The sequence below is a fragment of the Moschus berezovskii genome, chromosome 27 (assembly GCF_049115385.1).
Source record: "Moschus berezovskii isolate FMDL1 chromosome 27, NW_MosBer_1.0, whole genome shotgun sequence".
NCBI lineage: Eukaryota > Metazoa > Chordata > Mammalia > Artiodactyla > Moschidae > Moschus > Moschus berezovskii.
Window position 1 is genome coordinate 3,582,024 of NC_142486.1, and position 23,864 is coordinate 3,605,887.

Consider the following 23,864-nt stretch of genomic DNA (forward strand, 5'->3'; position numbering starts at 1 on the left):
AGCAGTCTGCACAAACGTCTATTTACAAAAAAAAACAAGTTACATATGATACAGGCTTTTTACACACAGTAGTTCAAACAATTATGTATTTTTACTACCAGAGAGAAAAAAAATGTAATAAACTAATCATTTTTGCTGCTTTTATACAATGTGACTGGTCATGCACGCGTGTTTTAAAACCTTTCGCTAAGTGCAAATACTAGATTCCTCTCTCCAGTTTTAAGGCAAGAACAGGACTGCCACTGGGCAGTCTTTCGCTCCAGGGAGCAAGCCCAGCAGCCCGGAGGGGAAGGTGCCGGCTGCCTGCAGGACTGCTGTACCCAGACGGGGGCTCATCTCTGCAGGTGTCCTGGTGTTAGTGTCTTGAGGCCACTGACTGTCTTGTCAGATGAGGATGTCCCACTTCTCCCCCCACCCCATCACCAGGACAGACCACTTCTCCAGGAGACCGAGACCCAGGTGCTGCTTCCAGGACACAGGGCCATGCACAGGCTCATTTCGCAGATGCGCAGGGACTTAAACTTGGTGACGGTGCTATGTCCACTGACCTGCCAGCCACTCCACACCCTGGCTGGAGGAGGAACACTGGAAATTGGGTGCCCTTGGCTCAGAGAGGAAGGAGTGGTTCCCTAGCTGCCCTGTGCGGCTAAGAACCGCCAGAACTCGTCTCAGAAGACGAGCCTTCGGATTGGCCTTGAGGGAACCATCATTCTGGTCTCCCTGTGCCGGGTGACTTCTACATGCCAGGTCCTAGGGCAGTCGCCGGACCAGTGTCAGGCACATGACACCTGCCTGAGGTCTGTCCTTGCCATTGCCCCAGGCCCTCTGTGGAGCCACGTACCCTGGTTCGCAGGGCTGATGTGGAACCTGGCTCCCTCGTTGGATGATGAATTGGGTCAGAGACCTAGAAGGTTCTGGTGGGCTAGGGTGAGACTGTCACCAGTTGGGCAGGCAGACAGCACCTGGGGTTGCCCTGCCCGTCTGGTAGGACATCTGTGGGCAGTTCATGGCTCTCAGAGACCCTCCTGTGGGGAAGCAGGGGGAACGTGCCCTCCAGGTATGGGAGGAAACCCTGCGGCTGCACCCCGAGGGGCAGGGGCAGGGATGGGGGGGGGGTCGGGCAGGGAGGGCCTCCTGGCAGCAGAGGGTTGGTGTGGCCTCTCCTCAGGCACCCCCCCCCCTCAAGCCCAGGAATCCCCGATCTGCAAAGCCCAAACCTGGAGAAAAGAGCAAGAACGGGCAACTCAGCCTCATCTCCTCTCTAGTTTAATCTCTGAAAAACAGCTGAGGCTGGTGGCAGAGGGCGCCCAGACATGGAGCGTGTCCCCTGCACCAAGGTCTGTGTGTGTGAGCTTCGGGAGCCCACAGCCATCGGAGCGTCACCCAGAGAACAGAGGCTAACACTGGGGCCAGGCAGGTTCATCCCCACGGTGGCCGCGGCTCCGCACGCGGACTGGAGTGTGGTGACGTGCCGCCAAGTGCATGCTGGCTGAGGCTGGACAGCCAAAGGCCACGGATGGCATGGGGGGAGGCTCCCAAACGAGTCCTGACTTCAGGACAGGTCCGCTGGCCCTGGGGCAGCCAGTGCCCCCGCCACGCCTTCGGGGAGAACCTGGGAGTGGCGAATGCAGCTCCAAGGAGAGCCACCAGGCTGTCGCAGTTGCCTCAGAAAGGCCTTGTGTTTGACGAAGACTTTGGGATCCCCCACCGTCGGCTGCCAGGCATGGGGTAGGTAATAGGGACTGAGGGAAACTCGAGTAGGCCACGGAAAACTGGAAAAGTGAAAACTGAGTGAACAGCAAACATTTCTTCAGATAAACCACAAACATCCCACTGCACGAAGTGGCTCCCTGCGGTCTCACCCAAGAGGGCCAAGAGGGGAGACCCTGGAACCCCCGTGGCAGTAGGGGCCTGGGGGACACAGTCCACAGCTTCCCCCCAAGTGGTGCTCCCAGGCTTGTGGACATTGCTCAGTCACCCCCTCACTGGGAGCAACTGGTCAGGGCGGCGGGGCGCACCTCACGCTGGGCAGGCCTTGGAGCGGGGGACGGAGAACCAGGCCTGCCAGACCTGGGCCCAGTCTCGCACCTCTTCAAACTGCGCTGTTACTTCACTTTATTACGGGTCACACTGCTGCGGTGAGGAAGGCTTACATGGTTTTTAACTGAGAGACTTCTGTTGTCTGCCAGGGGCTAGGACTGGAGGCAAACATTTCCCTGCATCTACTCCTGCAGGGATATGAGTGACAGACGGGTTCCCTGTGGCCAGGGCCCCCACCTGGCAGCTAGAACGGCAGGACTCTTCAGGAAGAGGGCTTTGCTACCCCTGATCTCTGCCCAGCAAGTGCCAGACCAACCCTCATGGGCACCCACAGGGCACCACCACCTGCTGGTCGCTCTTGAACGGGCGGTGGCCCTTGCCAGGAAGAAATTCCGCCCACCCTCCCAGGAGCCAAGTCCACCACCCCTACTTGGCAGGTCGGGCACAGCCATCGGCCTGGGCCGGGGTGGGAGGGACCATCTGCGTCCAGCCTCCGCTGCCAGGCGCTCGGCAGGGCTCCCTGGAGGGGCAGGGCCCCCTGGAGGGGCAGGGCCCCCTGGAGGGGCGGGGCCTAGGTGTCAGAAGCGATGCCGAGGCTGGGGGCCAAAGTGCATGGGCAGGTTGTGCTCCAGGGGCACGTGGACAGGAGCAAATTCGTAGTTGACGCGCATGTTGGGCAGGGGTGGCACGTAGGGTGCCGGGATGGGGCCCATGTTGAGGGGGAAGTTGTTGAACACGGGCCGGACGGGTGGCAGGGGGAAGGGTGGGTGCACGAAGGCATAGGGTGGTGGTATCTGCGGCTGGTGCAGGTTCTGGGGCACGGGCCTCGGCAGGGCCTCGGTCCTCTGAACTTTCTCGGGGGGCTTTTCCAAGGGGGGCCCGATGCGCTTGAAGGTGTTCTCTGAAAAGGAGGCGGGATTTAGTCAAGAGAAGGGTTAACCCCACTGTGTGCAGACCTGCTGGGGACCCAGCAGAACTGCTGAAGGTCAGGCCAGGCACTGCCGACCTGTCTTCTTCCCAATGGATACAGGAGGGGTGGCCAGGCCAGACTAAGGCCTACTGAAGTCCCCATGGCAGCATGCACGCACGGGTGCAGCGCCCCACCCCCCACCAAGGACAAAAGCACACGTTCCCGCGAGCATCACAGCCCACAGGGGTCTCCTTAGGGGAAGGAGCCTCAGATCAGCTTAGAATGGGTGGAGTGGGTGTGGGAGCATCTCTTAGAGCCAGGGCCTGGCTGGCCGCTGACAGGAGTGCCATCATGTCCCTCCAACCTCAGAGGGGCCTCCTGCCTTTTTCAATTGGCTGTGGCTCCTGTCTGCTTCCTAAGTTCAATCTCACCAGCTGGGACCTGCCTCCCCGCCTTCATGGAGTGAATACTGCCTCTAAACTCTCAGGACCTTTCCCAAAGGGGGCTGGACTTGTGGGTGAGGTAGCCTGGGGCCTGCCTGAGGGACAGCCCTCCCTGAGGGACAGCCCTCCCTGGGGGTCCCTGGCAGGTAGGGGGCCGGGATTCCCACAGAGGCAAGCAGTGGGCGTCCTTTCCTCCCTGTGGATACGGACTGCCTGGGTGCAGGGCCTGTCCTGGGGAGAACTTGCCTCCATTCTTTCTTTTCTGTTCCTCTTCGGCCTCCTTCTGGATTTCCTCAATTAGCTTCTCGTCATCTTCCTGGAAGAAAAGCAAATGATGACAAGTTTGCTCTCAGCCAGCTCCACGCAGGGCTCAGGCCCTGCTGGGACATACGGGAGGCCGTGGGTCTGCACACCCATCATTCCCAGGTCTCCAAGAACCTTCTTCCTTCAGCACCAGATGGTGGTCCCGTGAGGCTGGGGCAGAGAGCGGGCCTGTGCAAGGCGGGTGGCCGTCTAGGGGCCAGGTTGAGAGCCTGCTCCGTTCACTCAGCTCAGGGTTAAGAACTTCCTGGCAGAGGGCTACCCAAGGGCTTGGGATGGGCTGAGTCTGGAGCGGGCAGGGCCCGAGGAGCTTTAGATCTTGAGTCTACAAGCTCTGAGCACAGAAACCCTTCTGCGTAGAGCCTGCAAGTCTTGCCGACTCCCTGAACCGGGCTGGACAAATGACCGTGTTGGCCCACTGACCCTGAAGCTGGTGGTGGGTGACAGACGGAGCAACATCCTGCCCACAGAGCACTGGCTGGGCCCCGAGGAAGGCACAGCAGTTTAGGAATAGCTTCCGGCAGACCCACGCTCGGGAGGCCTGCTTCGCTAAGGGGCGACGCAGATGTGGATGTTCCCAGCCTGGGGACAGGCACCGAAGAGGGCTCTGGGCACAGGCAGCCATGCGGGCTTCACCAGGGACGCTTCGGGGTCCCTGCCATGTACGGTTCCCCCACCTCCACCTGGCACAGGCCTGTCCTATGCAACGTGCTGGGGTTCGACCCGCTCCTCAGTGGGCCTACAGAAAGGCTGGGGACCCAGAGGACACTCACCGGACTGAAGACCCATCAATATGGTGCACGTCTTTGCTGCCAGCCACAGGGCTGCTGCTGCACTGGCATGGCCACGGAGGGCACAGGACTCAAGCCCACCCTGGGAACTGGGGCTGGATGAGGAGCAGAGTGGATGCGGCAGTCACAACCTGACCAAACCGAGTGACAGGCAGGTGTGCTCTGTCTCCTGGGGTCCAGCAGCAGCCTCTCCAAGAGTCCAGGGCAGTCAGGCTGGGCAGGAGTAAGGAGAAGGGCAGGGGTGCCCAATATGGGGGCGGAGAAGTCTGCTGGACTCGAGTGCTGCCCCAGACGAGGCATGAGGCAAGGCCTGGTGTGGTCTGGGCTGGAAAACTGTCAGTGATAACTGGATTTTTCATACCGACTGGACGCTGCCTGGCTGACATCACCCGTAGAACCCCTGGACCAGAGGAGAGCTTGGCAGTCTCAGTGTGGAGCCGGGCCGTGGGCAGTTACTAAGATCACAGCCAAGATGGTCACCTGTGACTTCAGACAGTGACGGCCCTGCCGTGATACTGGAGTTGTGAGGGTCACTCTCTTGGTGTGCATCAGACACCTACTCTACAAAAATCCTAAGACGTGGTCACCCAGCCTCTTTGCGAACACCCCAGGTGAGGCAACTTACTGCCCTGGAGTATAATCGCTCAGGCAATCAACACAAAGAGCTCCAGGAACACAGGAGGTGTTGGTGGACGCAGACTGAAGGTCTTCATGTGAAGGTCAAGATAAATTCTACTTATTGAGGCTAGGAGCTGGCCAACACCTGCATTTTGTTGCCAGCGGCCAGCCTAGGAAGAAACGTTAAGAAAAGAGTGATCTCGAATGGAACGTGGGAGAGCTGCTGCCCTGCCCTGAGAGACGTGGGCCTGCACATTCCTGAACACCTGAGTCTCTGCATCTCTTCTGTGAAATGGGCTGCTGTAAGGACTGCACCAGATGGTCAACACCGAAATCAGATTGATTATATTCTTTGCAGCCAAAGATGGAGAACCTCTATACAGTTAGCAAAAACAAGACCAGGAGCTGACTGTGGCTCAGATCATGAACTCCTTATTGCCAAATTCTGACTGAAATTGAAGAAAGTAGGGAAAACCACTAGACCATTCAGATATGACCTCAATCAAATCCCTTATGATTATACAGTGGAAGTGAGGAATAGATTTAAGGGACTAGATCTGATAGATAGAGTGCCTGATGAACAATGGACGGAGGTTCGTGACATTGTACAGGAGACAGGGACCAAGACCATCCCCATGGAAAAGAAATGCAAAAAAGCAAAATGGCTGCCTGAGGAGGCCTTACAAATAGCTGTGAAAAGAAGAGAAGCGAAAAGCAAAGGAGGAAAGGAAAGATATAAGCATCTGAATGCAGAGTTCCAAAGAATAGCAAGGAGAGATAAGAAAGCCTTCCTCAGCGATCAATGCAAAGAAATAGAGGAAAACAACAGAATAGGAAAAACAAGAGATCTCTTCAAGAAAACTAGAGATACCAAAGGAACATTTCACGCAAAGATGGGCTCGATAAAGGACACAAATGGTGTGGACCTAACAGAAGCAGAAGATATTAAGAATAGGTGGCAAGAATACACAGAAGAACTGTACAAAAAAGATCTTCACAACCAAGATAATCACAATGGCGTGATCACTGACCTAGAGCCAGACATCTTGGAATGTGAACTCAAGTGGGCCTTAGAAAGCATCACTACGAACAAAGCTAGTGGAGGTGATGGAATTCCAGTTGAGCTATTTCAAATCCTGAAAGATGATGCTGTGAAGTGCTGCACTCAATATGCCAGCAAATTTGGAAAACTCAGCAGTGGCCACAGGACTGGAAAAGTCAGTCTTCATCCCAATCCCAAAGAAAGGCAATGCCAAAGAATGCTCAAACTACTGCACAATTGCACTCATCTCACACGCTAGCAAAGTCATGCTCAAAATTCTCCAAGCCAGGCTTCAGCAATATGTGAACCGTGAACTTCCAGATGTTCAAGCAGGTTTTAGAAAAGGCACAGGCACCAGAGATCAAATTGCCAACATCCGCTGGATCATGGAGAAAGCAAGAGAGTTCCAGAAAAACATCTATTTCTGCTTCATCAACTATGCCAAAGCCTTTGACTGTGTGGATCACAATAAACTGTGGAAAATTCTGAAAGAGATGGGAATACCAGACCACCTGACCTGCCTCTTGAGAAACCTGTATGCAGGTCAGGAAGCAACAGTTAGAACTGGACATGGAACAACAGACTGGTTCCAGATAGGAAAAGGAGTACGTCAAGGTTGTATATTGTCACCCTGCTTATTTAACTTATATGCAGAGTACATGATGAGGAACGCTGGGCTAGAAGAAGCACAAGCTGGAATCAAGATTGCCGGGAGAAATATCAATAACCTCAGATAGGCAGATGACACTACCCTTATGGCAGAAAGTGAAGAGGAACTCAAAGGCCTCTTGATGAAAGTGAAAGAGGAGAGTGAAAAGGTTGGCTTGAAGCTCAACATTCAGAAAACGAAGATCATGGCATCTGGTCCCTAGGTGGGGAAACAGTGTAAACAGTGTCAGACTTTGTTTTTTTGGGCTCCAAAATCACTGCAGATGGTGATTGCAGCCATGAAATTAAAAGACGCTTACTCCTTGGAAGGAAAGTTATGACCAACCTAGATAGTATATTAAAAAGCAGAGACATCGCTTTGCCAACAAAGGTCCATCTAGTCAAGGCTATGGTTTTTCCAGTGGTCAGGTATGGATGTCAGAGTTGGACTGGGAAGAAAGCTGATCGCTGAAGAATTGATGCTTTTGAACTGTGGTGCTGGAGAAGACTCTTGAGAGTCCCTTGGACTGCAAGGAGATCCAACCAATCCATTCTAAAGGAGATCGATCCTGGGTGTTCATTGGAAGGACTGATGCTGAAGCTGAAACTCCCAATACTTTGGCCACCTCATGTGAAGAGTTGACTCACTGGAAAAGACTCTGATGCTGGGAAGGATTGGGGGTGGGAGGAAAAGGGGACGACAGAGAATGAGATGGCTGGATGGCATCACCGACTTGATGGACATGAGTTTGAGTGAAATCTGGGAGTTGGTGATGGACAGGGAGGCCTGGCGTGCTGTGATTCATGGGGCTGCAAAGAGTTGGACATGACTGAGCGACTGAACTGAACTGAAGGACTGCACGGGCTCAGTGTATAAAAGACCCAGCAGAGTGCAAGCACGCCTCACTAACAGGACGAAACTGGCCAAAACGCCAGGGATCAAGATTTCAGAAAGATGGAAAGTTTCAGAAAAGCCCCAGAGATCTGCTTTGATGGTTTCCTGTCCCTGATGTCTGACTTGAGAACGTGGCGGGTGTAGGAATTCTTTCAGTCAGGAATGTGTACTGAGTGTGCTGGATGCACGACTCAGAATCAGGGAGACCTGGCCCCTTCCCCAGGGAGTGTATACGGTTGTGCTGCAAACAGTTCCAGCTGGCCTTCCACTGTGGTATCTCCGTGGGCTTAAAGAGGACTTGCACAGCCTGAGGACCAACCCCTGACCCCCGCCCCTTCTTCCTCCTCAGAGTCTCCTTTGTCAGGGTGAAGAATGAAGGGTGAGGGGTGCTTTGTGAGCAGAGACTCCAGGTCTCTTACAGCACTGTAAATGGTATGGACGAGCAGGGCACCTGCCACATTTTTATCAACACCAAGTATCCTGTGATGAATCCGAATGGTAAAAGTTCGCCCCTGAATAAACAAGTGAGTAGGAGGCACTCGCACAGCAAGTGTGAGCGTCCTGAGCCAGGTCTGCCAGCTCCAGAAGACACAGCGGCTCGGGCGGACACTGAGCTCCTCGGGAGGGCGGGGCCAGGAGGAGCCCACCGGCTGAGCGCGGCATCGTCTGGGAGCAGCTGTGCCCACTCCCTTCCTACCTTTGTGCCAGTAACTGTCCTGATTGCTCAGTGGACTCAGGACCACCTGTCCTCAAGTTCTGGCATTCCCTGCTTCGGCAGTGCTCTTAAGAGTCTAAATACAGCCTGCATATCACCAGAAAATGTCAGCACTCAACTATTTTGAGCAGTGATTGTTACCATAAATAATAAGTGAATTTTTAGTTATACCTGGAATATGGGTTAGGACATTCAGATTCCAACTTTCTCCAACTGGCTGGAGTCACAGGGCACTATGCCTAGAAACTAAGAACTCAAACACTTTTCAGTATTTTCTTTTTAAAGAAAAAAATTACGTTTTCAGCCAAGTATGTTAGATTCTAAGGGGGAAGATTTTTTACTTTATCTGAGGTGGAATTCCCTTCCACAAGCAGTTTCCCTTGAACCCTTAAAATTCCTCAAGAGTGAAGGCAGGCTGAATCGTATACTTTAAAAACGTACTTTACACATATTTTACCACAACTTAAAAAATTAATAATGTTAAAGAAGAGAGAAGGCAGGTTCGGGGTTGACTCTGAGATAACATGTGAAGCCTGGCCCTCATCAGAACACTCCTGGGTTTGGGTAAGCGGCACGTGAGGCTGAAGTTTTTCTGGAGGTGAGCTCCCTTGGGAAACACTCAAGGCGCCCCAAGTGTCATCATTCACCGTGATCAAGGACACTGGTGAAGAAGGCTTGACATTCTGCAAAGCTGGGACACACTGAGGTTGCTGGGAACTGGGAACAATGGGAGGAAAAAAGATGCTGAGAGGGCCGGTGGTGCGTGGGCTGGACCACAGAATGAGCTGCCCTCCAGCTCCACACAGGGGCTGAGTCACTTACAGGAAATCCAGGTGGATGGAGGGCTCACTTGCTCGCTCACCTCCTCCCCCCCAACCCAACTAGGGAATTTTATCTCCCAACAGCACTGGCTTCCTAACAGAAAAGCAGCTGGCACAACGGAAGAACTCCAGCTTCGAGTCTCCACACACCATGGCCTGGGGACCCTCTGATAGACCGAGCACGACCCAGGAGGGGGTCTAATCATTTCCATAGCAGGCTTACTGTGAGAAGTTACGGCCTCACCTTTATAAAGTGCCAAGCACAGTGACATAAGGGCATTAGTACTGACTGAGCGCTTACTGTGTGTCAGCTCCTATTCTAAGCACTTCATGAATATTTCTTAACACCAGAAGTTTGGTACTACTGAGTAATCCCCATACTACAAATAAGGAAACTGAGGCACACACAGTTTTGAATCCAGGCCTTGCAATCTCAAAGCCTGAGCTCTCAAGCACTTAAACCACCCATGTTTGAACAGAAGCTTCTGGAACACTGTGACTGGAGGCAGTGTGACTGCCTGCCCTAAGAACTGTCAGAGGTGACTATTTTTAGGCCCTGCTTTGTTCTACAAAGAGTATCTCTTGCCCTCTTTGAAATATAAGAGAGTTCCTTCTCTTTGGGATGGACATAACTCTGAAATCTTCTTTCTCTACAAAATAAAAGAAGGGAACAGGGTAAAATAAAATACCTCTATTCAAGGAGGTGAACAGCCAGTACAGCAGAGAGGGAGACCCTTCCCTGAAAATTCTGATTTTTCCTAAGGTCCGCTCACCCAGGAGTGCATGTGACACCACTTGAAACATCAGGTCTCTGACTGGCCTCTGAGACCCTCTCACCCACAGCAGGAGCTGGGAGCTCAGGGAGCCCACAAGCCAGGAACTGAATGTACAGGCCAGGCTCCATCACCAAGGCCACAGGACTCACTGGCTCAAGGTAACGGAGTTGCTTACTGCTCCTGACTGGGGTGCTGTTCCAGGCCATCTCCGCATGTCCTTGCCTTGCTGACACGGTTCCTCTTGAGGCCACCAAGTTACCTGTATACCTTGGGGTCCCATGGGATTTTCTCCTTATGCCACAAAAGGCCAGGGTTTTGATTCTTATACACATTAAGGCAATCTTGGGAAAAAGAGTTTAAAAAAACACAAGTAAATCTCACCAAGTTATCTCAGCGGAGAGAACTCCTAGGAAGATTTTGGCCTAATTCCCGCTGGCTGTTTCTGTATCCACATCTCACTTGCAAACCCGAGGTTTCCTTCTAGAAAGCCTCGTGCTGCACACTCAGGTCCCACTCGCCTGTGTGTGCGCTGCTCTCACTCACACACGCCTGCACGCCACGTGTCTCTCCCGACCACGAGGAAACAGGCTCTGCAATGCAGTTACAGGCTGAAGGTCCCCGCGCGCGTGGTGAGGAGTGAGACTGGGACCAGGGCAGGGCTTCCTGTCCCCAGGGCCCCGGCAGACCCAGACTCTGCAGGCAGGCAGGAGCTGCAGCCTTGTGAGTGAGCAGTCTGCGCTGCTCTGCCCCCAGTGGGGGTGGAGGCTGAACCGTGCCCCCTGGAGACCTGAGTGCCCCTCCATACCCTGACTGCCTCCGTCACTGGGCAACTGCAGGAGGAACAGACTGCTCTGCCCACATGACCACACTGGACACCATGATAGGCCCTGGTGAGTGGCGATCCAAGGCAACATGCCCACCCCAGTATTCCTCTCTGTGGCCTTTGGCTCACAGACTAAGATGGACCCTGTTGGCCTTCTCTATTTTCTTTCTGCCCCCTCCTAAGCTTGGTGAACCCTTTCAAACAGATCCACAGAATGGGCACGTAAGCAAGTCTCAGACTGAGTGTAACGAAACAGCAGGCTTGAGAAGTGACTCTACAGTACTTCCATCACTACTTGTGGCCACATTGGGAGGGGAGCCCAGACGCCTCCTCCACCCGCCGGCCCGCGTGCCATGAGGACAAAGGGTCAAAGCAGAGAGGGACACGGCATCTCACCGCCCAGCAGATCTGGAAGAACACTTTATATGAAGAAACGAGCGGCTGCATCTTAACAGGGGGAGCGTTTTGTTTCCTTCCACTGAATTCCTCTGAGCTCAGCAAGATACAGAAACGCTGGCCTACCCCGGAAAACTCTGACACGCCTGCCTCACATGGTGGGTGGGGAGTGAGGCGAGCCAGAGCATTCGGGGGCTGGCAGTGGGCGGCCTCTCCCAGTACCAACTCAGCATGCCGGCAGAAGTGAGGGAGAAAACCACAGAGGCTTTCATGAAGAAAAACCACCCCAAAGCCCAACTCCTTAAAATGTATCCCCCAACAATGAAGCCCCACAGCTCTGCCCATGGAGCAGGGTCTGGATGGGAGAAGATGAAGAGAAATCGCAACTGATTAAAGGGAAGAAGAGAAAGTTTCCACCCATCAGATACTGACAACAATCGCCAGCACAGGCTGAAGGTTCATAAAATAGATGTCTGAGCACTCAGTGTGCAGCTGTTCTTGTGAAGCTTTTAAACATCCTTTTGAGCCTTTTCCTTCAACATGTCTGGGCACCAGGGCTGGCCACCCGCTTGCCTGCTGCCAGCCTCCTGTGACCACGAAGAGAGGGTGGTGACTTTTCTTCTTCACTTTTTTCCCCCTTAAAGAGGGGATTGAGAATTACAAGTCAACTGCTGCTCCCCTCCTGCCATTTTGGGAGTGGGGTTGAGGCTGGGATCCAGGTCATGTGTGGCCACAGCTGTTGTTAATAAACTTGCAATGATTTCATAAAAGGCTTCCAAAGAGCTGAGGATTTAGTTTCAAATTATTCCCAGATCGGCTGCAGATCGCCAAGCAACACCAGACCCTAACCCCCCAGCGCCAGCTGTCCCCCTGCAACAGGAAATTGGGGGGAGGAGGGTGCACTGCGGCCGGGGCTGCACGTGCTGTGCAGCTGGGGTCTAGAGAGGCAGGGAGGGGGCACGGAGGAGGCCTGGACAGAGTGCCGGGGAGGGGCGCAGGCTGCAAGGCTTGCAGCGGGTTCTGCGCAGACCTCCTTGGGGCACAGGGGCCTGGAACCCAAACATTCTGTCGACGCTCCCTGGCTGGAACCTGGAGGTGCATGGAAGGTGGCCATGCTGTGACTCCTGTCAGGCTCAAGGATGCAGCCTGGGGCCCACTGGCGTGTGCTGAATGTGACACAGGCCCACAGGCCGTGTCAAATGGACTGAGCCACACTGCTTGCCTCCTTGGTGCCGTCCTCGAGTCACATCTAAACTGACTGGGCACACTGTCGAGGCCCCTTTCTGCATCTGCGACTTGCTTGGTGAGGGCCCACCCCTCTATGGAGGCCTGCCTCTTCACTGGGCTCAGGGACCTGCGAGCGGCTCCCGGCCAGCTCCTGTATTTGTGACCTCATTTGGGAGCGTGGGGACTTTGGGACTGCAAGGAGCTAACATCTGCCTGAAAACCTGGGCTTGCATCCTGGTTTTCCCGAATCCTGTTTCTCAACTGTAGGATAAGAAAGGGGTCCCGCCCCCATGCTGTAACAGCAACAATAGTACTTAGACATGAGGCTCACCTTACCATCTTGTTTCTTCTACAGAATGTACATTTTAAAAGTTAAGGAAGAAAACACTGATACTAACAATCAGTTACCGACCTGAAGTCTGGAGTATCTTTCTGAAGATGCTCCCTAAAAGGGTCTCCACCTTTTGCTCCCAATCCTCTCTAAAGTACTTTTACCTCCTCTTCTTTTCCCAGGCCACTCAAACAAGAGTCTCAAAGAAGCCCAGTGCCCTCAGTGCCCCTGACCCATCAGGAAGACAGATGCTGGTCCAGGCTGGGCGGTGCTGGAGCCAACTGAGGGCAGAGGGCCGGTGGGCAGCTTTGTTTAAGATATGGAGAGAATAGAAGAGCTGCGATCAACATGGGCCACTTTTGTCTTTTAAGTCTGGCTGCACTACGCAGCTTCCAAGATCTTCGTTCCCCAACCAGGGAGTGAAGCCAGGCCCTTGGCAGTGGGAGTATGGAGCGCTAACCATCGGGGTTCCCCATGCCACATTTTACTGACTACAATCTTCTGCAAGTTTCTACATTTATACAACTGGGATGATACAGCTGCCTTAGAGCATAGTCACAGAATTAAATATATTAACACATATTAATGTCAGGTTCAATTCACTGCAGGTTTAGGAAAAATAAATAAGTCTCCTGACCAAATGGCTAGGCGATAATGGTACCAAATTGTAAACTGGCTGTAAAGGCCCTAGGGTTTTATTTGAACTGAACATGCCTCAAATTCTTATATTTAAAAAACAAAGAAGTTGTAGAGAACAATTCTGCGCAGTTTCTGGTAGCCAAAACCCAAGATAAAACCAACTTTGTTTTGTATTTAAAGAGAAAATGCTCTTATGAATTTTGTCCCACTTCTAGAATCCAGCCTGCCAGGTGACTGCTCTGAAGACAGCTTCTAACAACAGTAAGGTGTAACTCGTTAACCCCATTAGGTTACTACTCTTCTGGACAAGAAAATAGCACATTTGGGTCCAGTAAAGTCCCAGGGCAACCCATCCCCCACTGCAAAATAATGTCTTTTCATTTACAGGTTGTGATTTGTCTGTGCATTCTGACCCCTAAACTAGAAAACTGTGGTTTGTTGTGACTGGCTTGCCTCTGTTACTTTTTTCCTTCCTAAAAAGACATCCTGTTTTACGAGACTCTTGGTTGAATATTTTGAGCTTATTTTCAACAACTAACAGATAACTGACAGCTCTCTAATATGGAGTTAGTTCAGTTCCCAAGCAATCCGTAGTCATTAAGGACAGAAACTCAACTTCCCTCCAAACCACGAAGGGATAACTCCCTCACGGACAAATGAGAGATTCTTCCTGGCCTTGCTGGTTAATTAAGCCAGAGAGAAGGGTGGAGACAGGGCACGCTTTGTTTCCCTGGACTTCTGAATGGCTTTGTGTTCCCAGAAGCCCCAGCAGATGCGGGGTTGGAATTCAATCGGTCTCCTGGTGAGAATCAAGGAGACGGGGCTGATCCCAATTTTGATGGGAACAGGACAAGTGGAACAAAATCTCTGGCTGTGGCTGCCTGAGGAAATCGCAGGGATTTGTGTTGGCCTGACCTTCCTTTCGAACTTTAGTTTGAGCAAATACAGAACCTTTCTCAGAGTAGAAGACGACAGTTCAACAAGAAAACACAGGGCAGTTGCATGCTGTGGCGCCCAAACAAGGTAACAGAAGGAAACCTTTATAATCAACTCCACGTGTGGGAAGAAAAGAGGTGGCGGGAGAAGGAAGAAGGAGAAGGAGCAAAGAGGGAAGCCGGGCTGAGAGGAGGCCAGACTGCCTGCCGCTCACCCTCCTGCACGTGGCCACTCCCATGCTACTCTTTGTTTCCAGAGAGGAGAGCAGCCTAGGAAATGCTTCCTAGGAGCTCCAGCTGAAGAAAAAGACCCCATTTCTTCACCAAGTTCCTAGAGATGGGCAGGCACCCAGCTGCTGGCTGGCTGGGACCCAGGAAGCGAGTCAGCAAACGGCCAGGTCTGGGGTGGGGAGTTTTGCTACAAGGCAGCGTGGGGTACCGGGGAGAGCACATCCCACTGTGCCTGCACCTCCCCCTGCTCAACCAGCAACAGGAGGGTGACTGTCTAGCTACAAAGTCACCACTTAAGTCGATTACTTCCTCAGCAACAGGAGGGTAGGCTTGCTAAGGGTCTTGCTGGGTCACAGGGCCGTGGAGTAAGAGTGGTTCCTGGGTTCCTCAGCCTGGTTTTCCACCTGGAAGGGAGACTATTCTTGCCGTGTGGATACGGGATTTTCAAGAGTACTCAGTGCTTTTCTGAACCTGTGGGGAGCTCTGAGGATGAGGCCGCCTGCCTGGTCTGCCGTGGCTTCCAAAAGGGGCTGGCCCAACACCCCAGCACCTTTTCTTATTAGAGATGCTGGAGATGTTCCACACCAGGGTAAAGACTGGCGGCTAACAAATCTTATCTTTGACTTATAAAGTCCTAGGCTAGGACTCAGTGTTTTAGATTTGGATTAATGGTCAATCTTTAAAAACTGGAAGATTTCACATTAAAATACAGATCTCTAACCTCTCTGGGGAAACGGAAGCCATGGTAACACTGAGCAGTCTCATCTGGCAATGAACTACGGGGGCCAAGTAGCAGCCCCAAAGATGGTGTCCATCTCTCCGTGTGCCCCAGTCCCCACATCCTGCCGTCCCGCAGTCCTGGCCTACTCAACATTCACCATTGTTCATGTACTTGCCCCTGGGCTAACTGGGGTCTGTGACCCCATCTCCTTGCTATCTGTGTGAGTGTGAGTCTTTCCACGGTTTTCTTTTCCCCTCTCTCCGTGTTGGTATACACAGATACACAGCATCGCTTTTTACAGCTATATGCCGTATTGGGCTGTCCACCACTGTACTTAGACAGGAGGGAAAGAGAAACGTCTGTCATGTCTAAGCCACTGTTATTTCTGGGCTTTCTCTTACCCACATCCAAACTGATCCTTATTACTATAGGGATATTTACTGATTTCTAACTCAGTCATATTACTCTTTACATATTAACAATACATGTATCTACATAATTTATGTGTGACAACTATTTCCTCCAGTTTTTCATTTACCTTTACCTTTGTTTAATGGTGTCTTTTGCCAAAGAGGATTTATGTTTCTCAGTCTGGCTGAGGCAGCACTAAGAAGGACCATGCCTTCTCCAAGACTGTAAAAGTCATCTCTCCTTTGTGTTCTCGAAGCATTTTCAGATGGCTTGCCCAGTGCCCTCCAAACAGCTACTGGATATTTCCCTCTCCACAGAGCAGCCAGCATGACCTTTACAACTTGAACCAGGCTGAGGCACTTGTGTCCTTCGGGCCTGCAACGGCTCCCGCCAGCCACTTGGCGAGGCCCGCTCTCACCCCCGTCCCCTCGTGCGCCACCTGCAAGCCACACTGGCCGTTTCTGCTCCACACACAGGCTGAACCTGTTTGACTTCTCTGGCCTGCGTGCAGGTCTCACTGCAGACGCTACCTCTCAGAAAGGTCTGCCGAGATGACTTCCCACTCCACCACATCGCTCTGACTCTTCCTGCACTGCACCAACCACGGAAAAGGGTTTTGTTTTAAACTTAATAAGACTGTAAACTCCATGAAGACTAGTCCTAGCAACACTGAGTAGTTACAAATGGAAGAATGGATGAATCATTTCTCTAGGGATCTGAATGAAAATTTTATCACTTCAAATTGCCATGGGGCTGTTCCTGTCTCAGCTGTCTCCCTTTGATCTATCTGCCTATTCCTGCATTAGTCTACATGACTTTGATTAGTGCAGCTTCATAGTAAAAATTAAGTCTCATTTTAAAAATTATATGTAATTATTTGATTAAAAAAAATCCTACTGAATTTACACAAGAATTGCAGTAAACTTCTAGGTGACTTTAGACACAAGTGTGAAGTGAAAGTCGCTCAGTCGTGTCTGACTCTTTGCAACCCCATGGACTATACAGTCCATGGAATTCTCCAGGTCAGAATACTGGAGTGAGTAGACTTTCCCTTCTCCAGGGGACCTTTCCAACTCAGGGATTGAACCCAGGTCTCCGCATTGCAGGCAGATTCTTCACTAGCTAAGCCAAAAGGGAAGCCCAAGTATACTAGAGTGGGTATCCTATCCCTTCTCCAGCAGATCTTCCAAACCCAGGAACTGAACCAGGGTCTCCTGCATTACAGGTGAATTCTTTACCAACTGAGCTATCAGGGAAGCTCGTTATACAAGCCAAATGCTATACAGTTGCTGGCATGTGGCAAATTCAAGTTTTGCTTTTTGGAACTTTCTGGAAATGTTTTTTCCTTGAATATTTCTGATACATGGTTGGTTGAATCCACAGATGCAGAACATGAAGATATGAAGGGCTGACTGCATTTGTCTTTTTATCGCCCAAAGGTATCACAGAGTAAACTATTACGAATAGCTATTGATACTGAACCATTTCTGAACATCTGGAACAATCTTTCCTAGTCATGGTTTCCATTTGGTGATATTTTATTTACATCCATAAGTGAGATAAATCTGTAGCTTTCTTTTTCAGGGTTACCTCAGAGGTTTCGGGATCAACATTTGGCTGGCTTTATACAAATACATGTAAGACATCCCTTACTTTTCTTTGCTCAAAAATATTTTGATTGGCATACAAAATTTTATTCCTAAATGATTAAAAGAACTCGCTTATAAACTATAGGGGAATGCTGCTTTCTGCGGAGTGGCTTTTAGCTACTTTTTCAGTTTTCGGGTATTGTTATCAGTCTGTGCAGTTCCTTATCTTTTCAGGGGTCAAAATGCACTAGCTATGTGTAAGACCTCTTTTTGTTGTATCACAGTATGGATACTTGCCCCCTACAGAGCGACAGGCAGCCAGTATTCACTTACAGTGGGGTCGGTCCAGAGAGAGCATCGGGAACACTCCTGGCAGGGGGCTCCTGGGGAGCGAGGGTGCTGGCAGAAGTGGTCGTAGCCATTGATAGACACGCGGCAGAGGTAGCACATCTGGGCACCGCAGCGGCAGGACATGCGGTTGCAGCCTTCGGATTTGATGAGGCCGGTCCCACACTTGTGGCATTTCCTAATGCGGGCGGCAGTCATTTTTTCTTCACTTAAAAAAAAAAAAGGAAAGAAAACATGATTGGAGAGGGCAGCAAAGATGAAAGAAAAATATTATGGCTGTTAAAGTATTTCTTTTCACAGATAATGACTGTTTGGCTCTTCTGGTGACATGCAAAGGGTGAAAAGAAGCTATGTTTTGAAGTCTTAGAACTGGCTTCGCTTTTTCAGCTGGATGACCCTGCGTAAATTATTTAACTGACTGGAGACTCAGTTTCCTCGTTTTCATAGTGTTTTAAAAGAGGATTACAGATAAGAAACAAAGCATCCTGGGGCACAGTGCCTAGCACTAGGTGTTTAGAAAATGATTATTCTATTTGTTATAGGAGTCCCTAACAGGCTTAAAATATAGAGGAAAAAAAACTCAGGGTCTTCCTAAAGAATGTTTTTTATATACACAAAGCTGGATAATGGAGAGCCAGTAAACTTTAGTTATACACACCTTGTATTTTTAAATACCTGACAATAGGGCCAGGGTAGACACACCTGGGGCCAGTCAATAGCCACTTTATGACTTTTTCCTGTTGGCACAGCCCGCTTCCTCTGACAAACTGGCATGTTGGAATACTATATTCCCAGGTTCCTTGCAGCTAGGTGATGGGCAGGCATATGACTCAATCCTGGCCAATGGGAAGCTTGCAGGGAGGCTACTTGCTTCCAGAGGCACTTTAACTGATATCTACAGTCAAAATGACAGGTCTTGGCTCTTTTTCAATGGCCGGCACTGCTGAATTAGTTACTTCTAACGGTGCAGATGCTGATTGCAGCCATGAAATTAAAAGACGCTTACTCCTTGGAAGGAAAGTTATGACCAACCTTGATAGTATATTAAAAAGCAGAGACATTACTTTGCCAACAAAGGTCCGTCTAGTCAAGGCTATGGTTTTTCCCATGGTCATGTACGGATGTGAGAGTTGGACTGTGAAGAAAGCTGATCGCCGAAGAATTGATGCTTTTGAACTGTGGTGTTGGAGAAGACTCTTGAGAGTCCCTTGGACTGCAAGGAGATCCAACCAGTCCATTCTAAAGGAGATCAATCCTGGGTGTTCGTTGGAAGGACTGATGCTAAAGCTGAAACTGCAATACTTTGGCCACCTCATGTGACGAGTTGACTCACTGGAAAAGACTCTGATGCTGGGAAAGGTTGGGGGCGGGAGGAGACGGGGACGACAGAGAATGAGATGGCTGGATGGCATCACTGACTCTGTGGACATGAGTTTGAATGAACTCCGGGAGTTGGTGATGGACAGGGAGGCCCGGCGTGCTGTGATTCATGGGGTCGCAGAGAGTCGGACATGACTGAGCGACTGAACTGAACTGAACTGAACGGTGCTGTTCCTAACTAAAATAACATGTGCCAACTTTGCCTGTAATGCTCATGTGTCTGTCTTCCTCTGCTGTGCTGAATTCCTGAAGGTAGAGGGCAGAGGCTGTGCTGCCTGTACCCAGCTGGCATGAAGAACTATGGTCCTGATGGGAAGGAGCCAAAGGTGTTCCTGCTGAGACCAAGAAGAGCATGAAGGAGCCCAAGGGTGCACAGCCCTGAAGGCCTCATCCCGCTGCTCGAGCGCATCTCTCCTCTCCAAGTACGAACCCAGAGTGGTAACCAGGGAACTGCCTCAGTGTAAGGACTGCAACTGTCTGGGGATGAGCTCTGATCCACTCTCTCCCTCCTGGAGCTGAGATAATGCAGCCTGCTTCCTTCCACCACTCCCCATTTTTCTGCTAATAAGGAGGAGTAGCCAGGCGAGTGTGGGGCAGGCAAGTGTTTTTAAACACTGATGTTCAGAAGACTATTGTGGTATGCTCCTCAAAAGCCAGATCATAACAGACAAAATGCATTAGGAAATTGGCTGCTATTCACTGAGGTCTAATTCCTGAATGGTCCAAAATGAAGGTAGAACTCTGGCTTGAAAGAATTTAAATCCAGTTCAAGTTACAGAAGAACAAATGAGTTCTCAGTTTTGCTGAATAGGAAACAAGGTCAAGGAGACAAGGTTTTAAAAAAGTGAATTTATTACTGTCAACACTGTATACGTGTTCACAATTTCAGTGAGCTCAGCAGCTGTGAACACATTTCTCAATCCTCCATGGTAAGACTCACAAGGTTCTGATGAAAAGGTTTGCCATCTGAAAAGCTGTGACCACAACAAAACTGCAGTTTTCTACATAGCAGGAGCTTTCTGTGTAAGCACACCCTGGAGACTGAGGGCTGGCCTTAAGCCGCTGTGCTCCAGTGGCCTGGGACTGGCTTACTTCTTACCTGGGCAGCTCCTCAGGCTGTAGTGTGGGAGAGCAGTGGCTTCCTTTCTAGGAAGAAAGCACAGGCCTGCTCTGTTCACCCAGCTGTGAGTCGTCACTGTGAAATAACACTGGCTGTGGAGGGGGGAAGTCGAGGCAGTTCTAAATGGATGGAGGAATATAAAGAACCCAGACAACATCGTGGGGATGTTCAAACAGCTGTTCACACTGTGGGAACATCTATTCAAATCTGTTTCTGCAAAACAATAGTACTAGATGCGATTGGAATGACCTTGTCCCAAAAAAGGACTGCTCTTAAGGGGTGTCGTGACCACCTATCCAGTAATGTGAAAGTGCAAAATGGCACTGGGGAGAAATCATAGTTGGCTTTTTTGGGAGGAGGATGATTTGGCGAGTCAATTCTAAGCTAGGCAGGAAGCAAACAGGCCCACAGGATGTGATCGTTTGCAGGAAAGGAAGTAAGGCCTGAGCTGCAGCTGTGTGTGCTGACCTTGTGTTCAAACAGGAAGGCCCACTGCCTCCCTCTACACAACCAATCAAGAGTCTGTGATCCCTTGCTTATCTGTTCTCACCACTACTGAAGTGCGTTGGAAGCCCCTTCTGGGCACTGTCTGTTTCTTGTGGCACATGCTGTTTGAAATCTTAAATGGTTTTCCTTCATGAGCATGTGTATGTATATTTTTGGTGATGACATGACACAAAAAATTGACCATTTTATCCAGTTTAAGGCATACAATTCAGGGACATCCAGTATACTCCCAGTGTTGTACACCCATCACCCTTATTTGGTTCCAGAACACTTTCATCATCCCCCAAGGAAGCTTGGGACCTACGGAGCAGTCCCTCTCCCCTTTCCACTGCAACCGTTAATGTGCTTTCTGTCTCTAGTGGGTGTGCCTATTCTGCACACAGGCAAACATTCATATGCCTATGAGTACTTTTATATACATGGAATCATGTAAGATGTGGCCTGAGACTGACTTCTTCCACTTAGCCTGTTTTAAAAGCTCATCCATGGTGTAGCCAAGTATCTTCACTCCCTTTCTACAGCTGAGTAATACTCTACTCTACGGCTATAATACACTTTGTTGACTGTTCATCAGTTGGACATCAGGGCTGTTTCCTTCATCTGGCTAACACAAATAGTGCTGCTACCAACATTTTTGTACAAGTTTTGCTGGAACACCTGCCTCATCTCATACCACTTATTATGCTGCATCTTATGATTCAGCAATAAATTACTCGTTATGCCCTGTGTGTACCCCGCTGTTTCTTACTTCTGATAGTAGGCGACTGGGGGTTCCTGGGCTCTCTGGTCCCTGACGTAACGGCTATGGGGGGCAGGCGGCAGAGAAGTAGTAGAAACCCCTGGAGCACCCTCTCCCCACAAAAAGTGACACCAGCTTCCTGTGACCATCTTTGAGACTGGCGCCACCAACAAATGCTTCAAAGACGCAGGGCTGTTGATTCCCAACATATCTTCTTTACTCCTCTGACTGGCCTGTACCAAGGAATGGGTCCTGGAGAACACCACACCCCTAGAGGCCTGATCAGGTGCTAGCTCTCACTGCAGCTGCTGTTCCAGATGTCACCAGAGCAAACAAACAGAACCTCTGGCAACTGGTATGCAGCTATTGATCTGGAAAATGCTTTTATTTTCTGTCCAATAAGCCGAGAACACCAGAAGCAGTTGGCAAGGACCTGGATCATCTGTCACCCAACAGATAGCACACTGGACCACCATTCTAATGACACGCAACTAGCACCCAGGGAACAGCAAGCAGCAGGCACCCTAGCATACATTAGTGTGGTGTATGCATGCCAGAAGGTGGGGGACAAATCCCTTAAAAATACACGTGTCTCTAATTTCTATGAATCTCTGGTGGTCTGGAGGTCAGGTGTGTATATATATCAGGCTATTATTCCTCCCAAAGCTAACCACACATTGCTGTATTTTGTATTCCTACCATGAAGAAAGAAGTCAGACATCTGGGAGACCTTTCTGCGTTTTGGAATTAACATGTATCACATCTGGATATGTGGCTCTGATCCATTTACTGCTGAGACAAAAGGCCAGGTTTAAGCAGTGCTTAAACCAAGAGAACCCTTCCAAGCTATGTTCCAAGTGTCTATAACACACTAACATGCTGAATGGAGCTGGTAGCAGCAACTGACAGGAAAGTCAGAATGGGGGCTATGCTTTCAAAACGTAACCAACTCTGGGAATTCTCTGCTGGTCCAGAGGTTAGGACTTGGTACTTTTACTGCGGGAGCCTGGGTGATCACTGGTTGGGGAACTAAGATTCTGAAAGCCACACAGTGGGACCAAAAAAAAAAGTAACCAACTCTTCCAAGAAACATCTCTGGGTCTGTGACTGAGTCTTGGAGTAGCCCAAATGCCCAATCAGGGGGCCATCAAGAACCAGTTTATTGAGCTGGGCAAAACTCCATCACCAAGTGCAAGCAGAATACATACGACCAGGGCTGAGCAGGCCTTGAATGCAAGAAGTTGTCTGTTTATGTGCTTTGTCACATTTATAAATCAGGGCCTTCTACTTAAAAAACAACAACAAAGAGCTAATACTTACGGAAAACATCATGTGGCAAGAACCATCATGGATGCTTTAATCTGCACAACTCTACAAGTAGATATGATTACTCTATACCTCACAGATAAGAAAATTTTTAAACTTAATTTATTTTAATTGGAGAATAATTATTTTACAATATTGTGGTGGTTTTAGCCACTCATCAACATGAATTGGCCACAGGTATACACGTGTCCCCCAAACCTGAACTCCCTCCCCACCTCCCTCTCCACCCCATCTGGGTTGTCCCAGAGCACTGGCTTTGGGTGCTACCTTCATGCATCGAACTTGCACTGTCAACAGATAAGGAAATTTTTAGGCACATAAAGATTAAAAAATTTGCTCCAGGCTCTTAACTACAGGTAACCCCAATCTGATCACATGACTCCTTAAGAGCAGAGTAAGCTTATCTCTGGTCAGACAAAGATGGACAAAAGAATCAGAGAGACATGAGAAGAATTCCACCACTCTTGGCTGGCTTCGAAGACAGAGGAAGAAGGCCACGAATCAAGGAATGTGAGAGCTTCCAGAAGCAGAGAATAACTTTCTATTCACTGCTGCTGAGAAAATGGGAACCTCAGTCCTATAACCTCAAAGAACTGTATACGGTCACCTGGATAATTCAGGATAATCTTCTCAATTTCAAGTTCAATAACCTTACATTTGGAAAGTCCCTTTTGCCATGTAAGGTGACATATCCACAGGTTTACAGATTCCACCAATTAGGGAGACATGGGACACTCCTGAGGAACATTATTCTACACACTAAACCTGTGGCAGACAGCAAAGCCAGGGGGCGCCTCGCCTGGGCCCCAGCGCCTGCTCTGCCGAGCGCTGCTGCATAAGCGTGTTTACTTGGGCTCTGTGCCTCCGCTGCTGCCATCCGTAAGACGAGGGTAACAGCACCCATCTCTGGTGGAGACTTGGAGACTGTGAACCGCCCTAAACAGCCATTTCCCACTTCATCTTCTTGGTTACAAAACCCACTCCTTACCCTTCAAATTTAAGCTGGACCAAAAAATCAGCCAGCTAGAGACTACATATGGAGTCTGCCTTGGGGCCCGACTGTGAGCATGTGGCTCAGTGTAGACCAATAGGGTACGAGCAGAAATAATGTCTCTGTCTCT

General features: G+C 50.2%; 1 protein-coding gene across 2 annotated transcripts in view; it reads right to left on the reverse strand.

Annotated features, from left to right (window-relative positions):
* RNF216 (ring finger protein 216) overlaps positions 1 to 23,864 on the reverse strand; it is a 121,797-nt gene continuing 97,933 nt past the window's right edge. For both annotated transcript variants that reach the window (XM_055410373.2, XM_055410371.2), the window contains exons 15-17: positions 17,657 to 17,879; positions 3,640 to 3,709; positions 1 to 2,941 (exon numbers count right to left, since the gene is read on the reverse strand). In XM_055410373.2, the coding sequence (XP_055266348.2) occupies positions 2,619 to 2,941; positions 3,640 to 3,709; positions 17,657 to 17,879 (616 nt within the window). In that variant the 3' untranslated portion in view covers positions 1 to 2,618. The remainder of the gene's footprint in view (positions 2,942 to 3,639; positions 3,710 to 17,656; positions 17,880 to 23,864) is intronic.